Source organism: Pinus tabuliformis, chromosome 5_1 (genome assembly GCF_031772625.1).
Source record: "Pinus tabuliformis cultivar Carrire ecotype Pingquan chromosome 5_1, CPIR1, whole genome shotgun sequence".
Taxonomy (NCBI): Eukaryota; Viridiplantae; Streptophyta; class Pinopsida; order Pinales; family Pinaceae; genus Pinus; species Pinus tabuliformis.
Genome location: NC_142305.1, coordinates 238,773,204 through 238,788,002, shown reverse-complemented (window position 1 = coordinate 238,788,002; position 14,799 = coordinate 238,773,204). Strand labels below are relative to the sequence as shown.

The window sequence follows — 14,799 nt, the reverse complement described above, 5'->3', positions numbered from 1 at the left end:
TGAAGTCCACATCTTCTGAATATGCCTCTTTGTATGCATCATGGGTGAATGGCTCCATCTGCATAAGAGTCGCCAAAGCTATAATCTTTGATTTGGGTGGCCTTGAAAGCATATCAGCCAACTTGTTTGTGTTGCCCTTCTTATACTTGATTCCCAAATGAAACTGATGTAGAAACCCCATCCACTTGTAATGCCTAGTCTGTTGTAGCTTACTCTGGGCCTGCAAGTATTGTAATGGCTAGTGATCTATGTGGATTATTATCTCCTTTTCCATCAGATAGTGCTTCCACTTCTTCACAGCTTGCACCATGGCATAGAGCTCCTTATCATATGTAGGGTAGTTAAGAACTACCCCATGAAATACTTCAGAATGGTAGCAAATGAGCCTTCCTCCTTGCATCAAGACAGCTCCCATAGCATACCCACTCGCATCTGTCTCCACTTCAAAGGGCCGCTACAAGTTTGGTAATGCCAGAACTGGTGCTTGACTGGTCTTCTTCTTTAGCTCTTTGAAAGCTTTCTACTGACCTTTTCCCCACTGGAAACTCTTGCCACTTGTTGTTATGGCGTGGAGCGGTGTTGCTACCGCTGAAAATGAGGCTATGAATTTCCTCAGGTACTGTGTTGCCCCAATGAAACTCCTGACCTCAAAAACATTAGTAGGCATTGGGCATTTCATGATGGCCACCATATTGGAAGGATTTATCTTTAGCTCTCCTCCACCGATCACATACCCTAAATACACCAAGGACTGTTGCGCAAACTCGCACTTCTTGAGATTTGCTAGCAATTGGTGCTTCTTCAATGTTTCCAACACCTGCATCAAATGTGACATATGCTCATCCTAGGTAACACTATATACTAGTATATCATCCAGATAGACAATAACAAATAAATCTATAAAAGGCGCAGTATATCATTCATTAATCTCATAAACGTAGTTGGTGCATTACATAGGCCAAATGGCATAACTAACCACTCAAACAAGCTTGGTTTTGAAGGCGGTCATCCATGTATCTTCTTCTTTGACTCGAACCTGGTGATATCCAAACTCCAAGTCCAACTTGGTGAAATACTTTGCTTGCTGCAACTGATCTAGCAAATCGTCTATTTTGGGCAAAGGGTATCTGTTCTTGAGCATGATTTTATTCAACGCCCTGTAACCTATAAACATCTGCCAAGTCCCATCATTTTTTGGCACAATGATGATGGGTGACCCACATGGTGATGTACTCGGTCGAATGACACCCTATTCCAGAGCTGCTGCAACTGTTTCTTCACCTCGCTTCTATAACAGACTACCTATACAGCCCAATATTTGGCAATGGGGAGTCTGGCAATATTTGGATCTCGTGCTCCACTTCTCTCTTAGGTGGTAACCCTTTAGGCTCTCGGAACACATCCTTGTATGCCTGTAACAACTCCTCCAATTGTTGTTTATGTTTCTTAGTACACCCCTCCAGGGATGCCTTGCCTCTTATTGACTCCTCTTCAAACTGACTTTCTCTTAAAAACAATAAAACATACTTCTTGCTGGAACTGATCAATTTCTTGGCTTGGTTGGCACTTACCAGTGAAATTTTCGACTTGCCTTTATGCGTGTTGATGATGAACGATTTTCCATCCTTAATGAGTCAATACTCGTTAGCTCTTCTAGAGTCTTTTACATCACAAACACGTGGCTAGCCCCTTTTCCATGAATAATGGGGGTTGACGCGAAGCATCCTCCCGAACTATAGGTGTGAAAACAGGAAGGTCAACTTCTGAGTGGAATAAATTTTGCATACAGACTTCAATTGGTGTGCTTCTTGGGTCGTTAAAAAGGTCTTTGTGTGTAGAATAGCATGAAAAGGTGTAGCGTTGAAGCGGCAAAGTTTTACCCCCAAAAAACATTGTTTGATGCCTCAAAACACTCCCGTAAGGTTTTTGACCCTGTTTCACCAAAGTGTGACCCACCGATAAAAGCGGTTCCATGAGCTGATTCCTCCACTTTTTCCACTACAAATGCATCGAGATGGATGACAATCAATATAATGATCCAATTCGGATCAACAAATAACATATGCAGAAGTCAAGCCAATACAAGAGAACACGGGAATTGGCTCAAGCCAAGGAAAAACCCCAAGATGGGGAAAACCCTTGATCAAATCTTCTTATTATTAATATCAAATGTTCAGCAGAGAGAGAGAGAGTAAAATAGTATAGGACAAATTTGATTTGACAAATCACGGATCGAGGCAGCCTTGAAAAGTCTGTGATTCTCACTGATATAGCTTGCTTCCAGGATAGGACTCCTAATAGGCATTAACAAACCTTCCCGAACTGATCCTTTGGTACCAACTGTGGATCCTTTGGTACCAGCTGTGGCTCTTCTCCCTAGGCACTGTACCTTAAATTTCCTGTGATCTGAATGTGCTTCTCAGATGTGGCTTTAGATGACCTGGTTAGGGCTAAGTGCCAGCACTTTAGCCCTCTTCCTCTGTTCCAAAACACTTATGACAACTACGGCCAACCTCCAAGCAGGGTCTGCACTGTATACAGGACTAATACCAACCCTATGGTTCTTCCACTGCTGAGGTATGGGGCTCGGTCCTGATGTTACCCTTAATATAGGCCAGTGATTCTCGATTCAGTGATATGCCCATACAAAACATCCTTCAAATACTGCCCAGCATTACCCTAAGGCCCTGCGGCCTACTCAACAGAAGATCTTGGTCCACAATTCAGAGAGAGTTTTTACACCATAAAACGCACTAGCCCATCAATTATGCCTGGAATCAGCCTTAGAGAAAACCCAAACCTGCAACAAGAGAGAGATGTGCCCAGATTCTTCCATGCCTTGCCCCAATAAACTTTGTTGCCACAGAGATATATTATCACAAGGACGAGGGCACAAGGATGTGTCTCCAAATGAGGTTGGAGGATGCCTATATATACAAATAGACATGATGATTTGTCCTTATGGAGGTGAAGCCAACCTTGACACTCGAGGCAAATTCAAATTTCAATTTTTCAATTTTTCCCGCCTTGATAAGGTCATGCCTTATAAAAAAAATTGAATAAATAAATATTTTTTCTTATCCAAATTTGGTAATCTTTAGGTCGATTTTGAACCTCTCGAGAGGAGGAATTTAATGCAATGATTATCTTCATCAGATGAGCTGTCCAAAGTGGAATTTGGCCCTCGTTGCCAATTTTAACAAAAACACTAGCAAAATTTGAAAAATGGGGAAAGGGTGCAAGTCATGTATTTTCTACACTGCTAGCTGTTTGAAGTACTGAACGAGATCTTAAGCTTACTGTTGGATGTAATTTAGGGTTCACTACTATTGTGAGTTCTGGGAGTGAAACCTATTGCTTGGAAATGCTGCTCCTCTGCCAAACACCTATTCAAACCATGTTCTTTTGAGCATGACAAGGGTTTTGAAGTGGTCACTTGATTCTGTCCTGGGAAAGGGTGCAGCTCACAAGAATAGAATTACAGCCCTAGTGTGCTCTTAACCTCCACATTGCCACATCACTAATGAGCTTTTTCACCTTTGATTGCCCATTTATTCCCTCAAATTAGGTCAGGGCCAAGCCCTTAAACACTTAAAATCATGATTACTAAGGCAGGGCTGAACTACATGTAACTCAAAGGTCATCTTTAAAATGATATTTTGCTTTAGGTTGAGGCTCACTTATGGCCGATCTGGCAATGCTTCGAGTACTCCTTCCATGCTGATCATTTCTCTGTTACAAGGAACGCCGCTAAGGAATGCCTAACAGTGTGCCTCAGTGTTGGTTTAGCTATCACAATGTTGCTTGGGAGCGGGGAGCGGGAGCGAAAACGGGAGCGGGAGCGACCATTTTCAGAAGCTCCCGGTTTGGGAGCGACTCCGGGAGCGATTTTTTAAAATATATATATTTTTTTTATATTTTTTAATTTTTGATACATATATGTCAACAAAAACATGTAGAATGATGAATTAGACATAGAAAACATAAAAAAAAAAAAAAACATAGATTGATCATTGAACCATATCACATCAATCATCTAGAAATTATAATCGTCATCAACCATGTCCACAAGTTAGTAAAATACATATTACAACTGCAACATATTGAGTCTCATCATCATGAATCATGATTCATCAAATTCAATCTTAAAGTTTCAAAGCTTTCAAAATTGAAAATTCAATAACATTTATCATCATTGATCACCAAAGTTGTACTTGTAAGCTAAGTTTAACCATTACAAGAAGTAATATCTAAGATATTTCTAAATCCTAACTTCTAACTGTTAACATGATATGAAATGTTATAAATTTATAAAATGAAACATGAATAATGAAATGAAATGAAACAACTTTAGTCTTTCACGAAGCATCATATTCATAATTCACATCATTACCAATGAGTTATAATTGCCAAGGCCCAACTTCAAACTTCAAATTTTCATTGTCACAGTGATATATTGTTTACAAAAAATATCATTATGATATGAAAGAGTCAAGAGTCAAGAGTCAAGGACTCAAAACTCAATAGTTATGAAAACTAAAGTCTAATAGAAACTAAAAAAGACAAGTAAACTGTAAATCAGAATCTACATGTGGCCCTTGCCACGAGAGTCTCCAAGAGTATAAGCAGGTCGTGGTGGTCTTCTAGGAGTCTCCCGCACAGACCGACGACCAGAACTAGAAACTCCACGTGAGGGTGTAGATGGAGGTGGCGACGGCAAAGGAACAAGACTCGGACCTCGAGCACTGCTACTGGATGGTGGAGGTGGAGGTGGAGGTGGCATGGCTGCTGCAGCTGCTTCATCTTCATCCCTTACAAGTTCCTCTTCCAGTTCTTCAATATGTACAATGTCATCCTCCAAATTGTCATCCTCTGGGTGATTGTCCCAAACTTTATATGTGGGATCCTCATAAGCCCGATCACAGTAATGACTCAACAACCTCAAGTTGTAGTGCACATAAACCAGGTTTTCTGCTCGGTTTTCATTGAGTCTATTTCTTTTCACATTATGTATGTAGCTGTAGGTGCTCCAACACCTCTCTGCAGAAAAAGTATTTACAACCTGTGAAAGAACTTTTTTTGCCAATTTTGGCAAAAGTCCATGCCCGCCATATGTTTCCCACCATGTGAGAGTATCAAATCTATCTCTGTCATCCATTGCATGGAAGTTACCATACAAACCAGTGCCACTGAAGTATCTGCCTATTTCAAGGCGCACAGCTGCACATTCCTCCCTGTCAGGTACCAACTTTTCTAATGCTTCCAAATATCCTTTAGTTACCTCTGGATCTAAATGGGGTTTGGTCCTAACCCCACCCCCTGCTGCAGGTTGGCCCAACCAAGATGTAGAGTAGTATTTTGGTGTAAGGATATACGCCAAGCAATGTAGTGGAAGATTAAGCCTATTCCACCGTTCACACACACAATCATGAATCAGTTTGTACAAGTTGGGATCTCTATTATGAACAATGTCTTTTATTTCCCCCAACATGGTATCCATTTGCTCATACACCTCACCAATCACTGGTTTGTCTGTATCTGCAAACCGAATCGTGTGATAAATTGGCTTGGTGAAATCCAATACCTGCCTCACAGTTGTCCAAAACTGCCCATCAAGAGCGGCCTCCTCCACCATTTCAAAACCTGCCATGTCAGCTACATTTGTAGCCCTTTCCTTTAATACCTGCCAATGTGGACTTGATACCATGCTAGCTAATGCCTCTCTTACCTTCAAAAGGCGCCTGAAGGTGAGGTAATAGCTACCAAATCTGGTCTTCGCAATCTTCAACAACTCCAATCTCGAGTGACTGCGGAAAAGGCCATGGGTATTGCTATGATTTGTAATCAATTTTATCATTTGTTTGCCTTTCTTGTACAAATCACCAATCCATTGGTATTGTTCATTTTTTTTCTTGACAATATCATGCAACAGAAGGTTCAATGTGTGAACCAAACATCCAGACCAAAATATGTTCGGGTATTTATCCTCAATAATTGCTCCCGCTGCCTTACAATTAGGTCCTAACCCCAACCCCTGCTGCAGGTTGGCCCAACCAAGATGTAGAGTAGTATTTTGGCGTAAGGATATACGCCAAGCAATGTAGTGGAAGATTAAGCCTATTCCACCGTTCACACACACAATCATGAATCAGTTTGTACAAGTTGGGATCTCTATTATGAACAATGTCTTTTATTTCCCCCAACATGGTATCCATTTTCTCATACACCTCGCCAATCACTGGTTTGTCTGTATCTGCAAACCGAATCGTGTGATAAATTGGCTTGGTGAAATCCAATACTTGCCTCACAGTTGTCCAAAACTGCCCATCAAGAGCGGCCTCCTCCACCATTTCAAAACCTGCCATGTCAGCTACATTTGTAGCCCTTTCCTTTAATACCTGCCAATGTGGACTTGATACCATGCTAGCTAATGCCTCTCTTACCTTCAAAAGTCGCCTGAAGGTGAGGTAATAGCTACCAAATATGGTCTTCGCAATCTTCAACAACTCCAATCTCGAGTGACTGCGGAAAAGGCCATGGGTATTGTTATGATTTGTAATAAATTTTATCATTTGTTTGCCTTTCTTGTACAAATCACCAATCCATTGGTATTGTTCATTTTTGTTCTTGACAATATCATGCAACAGAAGGTTCAATGTGTGAACCAAACATCCAGACCAAAATATGTTCGGGTATTTATCCTCAATAATTGCTCCCGCTGCCTTACAATTAGGAGCATTATCAGTGATGACTTGGATGACATTGTATGGGCCAATACGCTCAATTGTTTCAAGTAATGCTTCTGCAATGTTGATGGCGGTCTTGAACTTGTCTGAGTAATCATGTGCAGCTAGAAAGATGGGACCACTAACAGACACAACAAGAACACTTATCAATGGCTTGCCTTTTACATTTGTCCATCCATCAGATACAATGGACACCCCATGGTCAGTCCAAGAACTTGTCATTCTATTCAAAGAATGTGATATTTTTGCTTTTTCATGATCAAGGCCAACGGTTCTTGCCTTGTCATACCCAGGGCTCTTGTATCCTTTAGGGGCATCATTTATGGCAGAAACCATTTCGTGCCAATAAGGTGAGCGAAGAACATTGAATGGTATTCCACATGCATAGAGAAACTTGTAAACCTTTGAATCCACATCATTCCTACACCCCTCATCAAGGAAATCTGATATGGTTCTACGCCTTAAAGATGATGACCCTGTGCCTCCATATCCACTGCCTTCGGAGGATGCTGAAGGAGTTCTTTGTGAGTGTGAGCTTGGTTCAAAGAAACCCCTTGATTTTTTTGATCTGTATTGGGCTTCCTCCTCTTCTCTTATGTATTTGGCTCTATCCGCCGCTGACACCGCTGTACAAGTTTTGATTCCTATTTGTTTGTCTCCATCCCATGGCCTTTTCCCGCAGAGGTGTCTTCTAGCACGGGTGTATGAACCTGTGTAATCAGTGTTGCAATGGGGGCAATGAAATTTAGTGGTTCCACCCCCTCTCCTTGTTTCAACCCTATTAACATATTTCCACAATGGAGTTTGGTCTTGTTTAGTTTTTTGAGGGTCATGTTCACCCTCCTCCAGCTCCTCCTCACCGGGGTTTTCACCAATTTGACTTTCTCCAGCTTCTTCATCCCCCTCTTCAGTTTGGCCCCTCCGTTTCCTACTCTCCAGCACCATAATAACCATAAAAGGGACCAGGAAGAGGAAAATGCCAAGAAATATAGCCAGGTCCATGGTGTTTGATGTTTGTAGGGTTTTGATTCCTGAATCTGCAAATTAATTTAATTTATTGGGATTAATTAATTTAATTTATTAATTTAATTTAAATTTATGATTTTTAAACTCAATAAACTAAATTAAATTAACTAAATCACTACCTAACTAACTAAACTAACTAAATTACTAAGTTACTTACCTCTGCAGGCTTGCTCCTCGCTCCTTGGCACTTGCTCCTCGCTCCTCAGCACTTGCTCCTCGCTCCTTTGCTCTTGCTCTTGCTCCAAACTCTTGCTCAATGAAGTCACAATGAAATTTTTTTAGGCCCATTGGGCTTTTAAAACCAAAAAAAAAAAATTAAAATTTGATTTTTTTTTGCGTCCGCGGATTTTTTTTCCGTCCGGTCGCTCCCGGCCTGAGTCAAAACGCTCCGAGAGCGACGGAGCGATCGCTCCCCGAAACGATCCCGAACAGGGCAGGGAGCGTAAATTTTTTTTAGGGAGCGCGCTCCCGAGCCGCTCCGGCCCAGAGCGCGATTCGGGAGCGGGTTCGAGGGGGGGGGGGGGGCGCTCCCCCACAACTATGAGCTATCAAATCTTCCTTGAGAATATTTTTAAGGGATGGCCAAATGTTTTACCTTATCGCTGCTGCAATTTCTTCAGAATACACTACTTCAAGAAATATGTGTCCAATATGCCTATTAGCTTCTTTCTAAGCCCTGGAACTAGCCCAGGCTGCACTTATTTCTTCAGACCATACCAACACTCATCAACTCTTACTTGGGCAACTAGGAAAAACTTCATCGAGGGTTTGATTGTAGATCTCCTAGATTGCATCTGCTGTCATTGTGACTGTACTTACAAAAATCAGACCACTATCATAGCAAGATAATGAAGCCAATTGATCATTTACCACTAATCTTCAGTTTCTCCATCATTCTCATTAGTCTTCAGTTTCTGCACTACAAACTGTTGTTTGCCCTCAATCCTCATAGTTTGTTCATATTGGATTTATTACAATCAAGTAGCATCTTAGATTTTGGTAAGAAGATTGCATATATGTTTAAAATGTTTTTATCTACGGCAAACCAAGACAATTTTCCATTACTGTTTTACGAAGCAAATAATACTAATGCATATAATATCTATAAGAGGAGATGGCACCTTCATTTTCTGTGGAAGATATGTTAAATAGTCTCACAAGCTTGGCTAGATAAAGACCTTGCAATTTTTCATCTCCTACCTGCGAAGTAAAATGCAACATCTTTTAAATTAAACACTTCAGTAATTGAAGAAGGTCCTTTTTACTCCCAACAAAAAATACACAGAATTAGCTATAATAGTACATCGTATTACACATACTCAACATTTTAAAAACATTTATTCTTATGATTAAACTCCAAAAATAACTTGTGCATAATCAATAGTGAAGTGATCTTTCCAGCTTTGTAGGTCATCAATTTATTTTTAAATGCACACTTGCACCTCATTTTATTTATCTGTCTATTTCAAATGAAAATTTTAAATGAGGACCATATCCTACAAATAGTGCCCAAAGATACAAGTCTTCACTGGAGCCGTTGCAGTGATAAAATTACTGGATTAATGTGTACATTGGTCATGGCCGATTCAATGTAGCATTGTGTACTTGTAATTATGTCTAACGCCGTATCTTATTTCATTTACTGTATAGCAGATTTGTAGTTAAGGTTGACATAGTCAAACTTGATATGTAAGCACAATAACTCACTTCGGGTGTCTTCCCTTGTTATGTGCGGCCATAAGTTATAACCCCTCTTGGGAGGATGCCTCACTCGAATTGTGTGTAAGTACACAGCTAGAGCTCTCATTTGTATCATCCTGTCTTGTGATTTTGCTTGGTATTATATGAAACGTGATAAGCTTATTTGGCTTTCATTTTCTACTGTTAGACATTTTCTCTTAGGTGCAATTATGTACTTCTGTTTTCAGCACATTTGTGTTGAACTTTTGCACTCTTTCTCTAGATTACTACACCTAGCTCTCTCGTGCACTTGTCCATAAGCTATTTCAGACTTTCAGTGAGATTTGCTTCCATCAATTCTCTTGTTGACCCTTGTAAATTTCAACATGGTATCAGAGCAGACGTCAACCATACTCTCTTAGTCTGTTGGCTGATCTGAAAACTATTGCCTAGTGCCATCTTTGTTACAAAGCAAGAGGGTTTTTATGGATCATTGCTTCTAGGGTTTATCTAGGGGTTCATCAAGGGCTGTACCTTCTTTCTAGGCTGTTCTTTGTGTTATAACTTATACCTCATATTATATAAGGTTCCACTCAATGTTGCAATTATCGCGATCGGGATAAAATCGGCGAGGGTCTGAAAAAGGAAAAAATAATAAAAATCAGGATAAAATCGGCAAAAATTTGGCAAAATTAAATAAATACAAAAAAAAACAATTTTCTCAATTTTTTTAGTATCTAAAGCATCCACAACATAAAATAAATCAATTGAGTCATTGACATAGAAATACGAAAAGAGAACTAATATATAAGATGTGTAATATGTCTAGTGCTACATCACATATAACAGTGAATCATGTCATGAATCCCAAGTCCTAACTCAGTCTCAAAATACCAACAAAAGATATAATAATGTATCTCATATCATGAGTCATATAAAATGAAAGGAACCAAGTAACTAATGATTTCTTCCACCCCTCTTGTGAGAAAATGTAACAGCATTCCCTCTAGATGAAGAAGGCCCTAGGGCTAGCATTGGACTCCGATTTCCTCTAGAAGCTGAAGAACTAGGAGCTGGAGGAGGTAGACTACGTTCTATATTGGTGACCATGGTAGGTGGTGTCACCTCCTCCTCTTGTTGCTCTTCCTCCTCCTCCTCTGCAACTGCTACCCCTTCCACTACCTCCTCTGACCAATCAGAGGTTGATTCCATGATAGGCCTCTTGGCCTCAACCCTCCATGCAAAAGTAGTGTCAATACCATCCAATGAGATGGCCTCCACGCCAGGTATCCTCTCAAGTTGCCTCACCCACAATCAGAGATTGTGGTAGACATAGACAATGTCATTAAGGCATTGGGACTCCAACTTGTACGAGGGTCCTAAATTATAAATTAATAATTATGAAAATAATAAATTATAGTTTTTATTATTTTACAAAAAATTAATCAGAAAATGTTTAACCTGTTGCGCTTCTTGGTGTGCATTTTTTCAAATACACTCTATTTGCGCACACATCCAGAGGAGCTACATGTTTGGTTGAGCACTCGAATGGCAAGCTTTTGGAGATTGGATACTCTGCCACCATAGCTTCTCCACCACGCATCTACAACAAATAAGAGAAACATAAGAAAAAAATTGAAATTTGAAAGTTGAAGCAAAGTATGAAGAGACAATGAAATTTGAAAATTGAAATAAACTAAAGCTTACCTGGCATTTTGGTTGTCCTATCATGGATAGCCATGTCAAAGCTAAATGTGCCACCTGCTATCCTATATATCTCCATTTTTTTAGAAATTTTTGCACATTTTACTAGACATGACACCATCTTCTGAACACAAGTGAAGAAGCCATCCATAACCTCAGCATCAAACACGAAACCACAGAAGTAAGAAAATGCAGGGTTCAAGTACATCCCTGCAGCATGAATAGGACGATGGAGTGTATTGTTCTATTGCTCATCAATCACTCTCCATATCAGTTGTTTCTCAAAACCCTCATCCCCTTTATCATCATAATAGTTCCAAATGGATTCGTTGGCCCTATCCATGGCCTCATACAATTAGTCCATTGTGGGTTTGTTTACATCAACTAATCGAAGAACCTTTACCAAAGGTTCAGTAATGCTACACACCTCCTGCACTCCTGCCCAAAAGCTTTCCTGATATGAAACTAGCCTACATATAGCCTCTCCCTCTGGTTTGTGGCTAAATGACAAAGCATGCCACTCCTCTAAAATTAGTCATTCTCTTCACATCCCACATAGAATTCAAGAGAGATTGAAGAGATATGAAGCTAGTGGCAAACTATGTAATAGCAGAGCACACCAACTCCTTGTTGTTGGCGAATGTTCTCATCAAATGAAGCACAGATGCATGATTATATAAAAAAATTGTACTGTTTTTTTATGATTCAACAATATCCTTGACAAAATGAAATTTTCCCATGTCCTCCAACATCAAGTCAATGTAGTGTGCAGCACAAGGTCTCCAAAATAAGTTACGATGCCTCTCAATAAACATCCTACCAGCAGCAACATAATTTGCAACATTGTCCATTATGACCTGAACAACATGTTGTGGACCCACCTCCTGAATGAACACATCCAACAAATCTGGTTTATCTCACCTACTTGTTTATTCCTTAACAAGTTATTTAACCATATAAATACTGAAAATAAACACAAAATGCAGTCTCAACTCATATACAGATCATCAACTGAAATAATAGACAAACACACAAGGGACACCATTATTTTTGGACAATCATCCCCGAAAAAACCAATGCAGGATAATAAGCATGCATCTTTGATATGTGCAAATGCATCAATAGATTTCATAAACATTGTCCCCTTGGGGCAATTGACCAAGAAGTTCATAAGGGTTCTACCATTTTGATCACAGTGCAACCATCTGACCCCGTCTGTGCCCATGATGCCCTGAAATCCTCCAATATTGCAGTGCATTCGGCCCTCTCATTCTGAAGAATACACCCTCTAAAGTCATCATAGTAAGGGGATTTGTACCCCGGGCCAACAATAACAATAGCATCAATCGCGTGCTGGAAAAATGGATTGTTCTTGGCAATGTTGAAGGGAACGTCATTCCATAGAAGACACCTACCCAACATCTTGTCAACTTTTTCCTTCCCTTTTTTTTTAAGAGTTGACCTGATAGATAAATGGTTGTGCACCAGGTGTGGTTATAGGAACAAAAAATTATGAGGCAATTGTGGGGTTGATTATAGAAATTGATGTTGAAGAACCACTCTCACGATCACCTCCCACCATTCCACCCCCTGCCATTTGATTCTTCAAAGTTGCCTTGGTCAGTTTGGTTGTCTCTATATCTTCCAATGGTTTGAGGCTCTACAAAAGATTTCTGAATTTGTATTTGTGCAAAACCCTACTTCATGTTCCGAAATTTGTGCAAGATGGAATTTCAATTAGTATACTCCCCCTGACATATCTTATCCACATAACTTGCAAGTCAAATTTGTTCTGTCAAACCCCCCATTGGGTTTACCATATTCAAACATAGGGTCCAATTTTCTTGGAATTTTTTTTTTGTTGAACTCTTAATGTAAGATTGAACCTAGGGCACAAGAAGAATTTAAAGTTAAACAAATCAAATTTACAATCAACATTTTGAATTTTTGACAAAAAAAACCTCCACTCAATGCAACAATAATGGCAAAACGAACACACTCAAACCCAAGCAAAAGTCAAGGAAAAACCTAGGGCACAAGAATTTAAACATATAAAATTAACAATCAACATTTTAAAGTTTTGACCCAAAAAAACCCTCTCCATTAAATGCAACAAAAATGGCAAAAAAAACACATTCAAACACAAGCAAAAATCATGGAAAATATATGGGTGATTAAAAACCAAGGAAGAACAAGGAGAAAACAAAAAAAATAGGGCCAAATTTGATGCCCATACTTGAAATCCATGCCCTATTGAAAAAACTCAGTCCAAATTCAAAATTTCTTTGCTTGGGATCCTAAATTCCTTTGGTTTTCTCCTCTCTCGCACATGTAGATTAGTTCCCCTCCTCCTTAGCTCTCACCCTTGCCCTCTAATTGCAAAATGAAACAAAAAAAACCCAAATTAACCTTTTAAAAGTCGTCATTTCCACAGGCCACAATTTTTCCATATCGGATCGTGATTTTTTTTGAAAAATCATGATTTTTTCAAAATGAAAAAATCGCAATTAAATTGCAATTATCGCAACATTGGTTCCACTTTGTGATTTTCATCACATTGATGGAGATTTGCAATTGGTATCTTGCATTATTGGACCAACTTGGGAAGAATTCATCTTCATGGAGCTCTTTTCTTCCTGGCACTGGATCATTTGATGGAGGTCTTTGGTTTAGGAGAGTCTCACTTCTCCTTGGATTATTGTGCTTGTTGATTTAGTGGTCACCTCACATGTTCTTGCCTTGTTGATCACTCCTTAGCTGCATATTTGATGGTTATGGAACATGTTATCTCATTATGGTACTTGAATATGGTACATCTTGTTCTTGAATGAACGGTCTATCCCCCAAGGGGTTAGATGGGGATGTCATTCGAAGGTAGATGTTTCATGATATTCTTGTATCGTAGTGACCTTTGCATGGTGATATGGTATTATTTTTTGTCACTGGGAAGGGTGTTCTACATGGTTCTCATGTTTTGGATGTGTGGTTGATGATTGGATGGGTTAGCATTTTTTATCATCCCCTTCTCTTATGATGTTGTAATTAGATGATATGTGTTGTGGTAGAGCACTTTGCCTTGGTGGAATTCCCCTAGGTGATATGACTTGACATTGTAACATTTGCTAGAAAACACATAGGTGGAATGTGTTTGATGATGTTCATACCATCATTAATGTACATTTTCATAAGTTGTAGTTGGCGGGGGTACTACATACATCTTTAATGATCAAACCTTTTTCTAAGGTTTGAAGAGGTATTAATCATGTTACAGTCCTTTGGCGATGCACCTTAGGTTCAAACCTATGAGGAGCTTTTATCATTGTGTTGTTATCAAGAGGGTCTTTGCTAGGATATATAAGTTATTTCCATCATACAACACTTATTAGAGCACAACCCCATTCATTGGCACACATGCAACACGTTGTTCCATGTTGATAAATTTATGTGCAAAAACTAAGTGAATAAGAACATTTATTATTAGAAGAACAATGTATGATGCTTGTGGTGTTGACTTCCCAAATAGAAAGGAAGTCTAGATCTCCTCTAATTTTGTGAGGGAGTAAAGGAGTCTCCTTGTATAGGAGCAAGGTTTTATTCTCAAGATTAAAGGAGAATAAGGATGTCCTCTCTAGTTGAGAGGGAG

The 14,799-nt window shown here is 39.5% G+C and overlaps 1 protein-coding gene across 2 annotated transcripts in view; it reads right to left on the bottom strand.

The window, feature by feature from the left end:
* LOC149164291 (ARM repeat superfamily protein) overlaps positions 1 to 14,799 on the bottom strand; it is a 275,018-nt gene that overhangs the window by 194,425 nt on the left and 65,794 nt on the right. For both annotated transcript variants that reach the window (XM_089432017.1, XM_089432016.1), the window contains one exon: positions 8,894 to 8,972. In XM_089432017.1, coding sequence (XP_089288143.1) covers positions 8,894 to 8,972 — 79 coding nt within the window. The remainder of the gene's footprint in view (positions 1 to 8,893; positions 8,973 to 14,799) is intronic.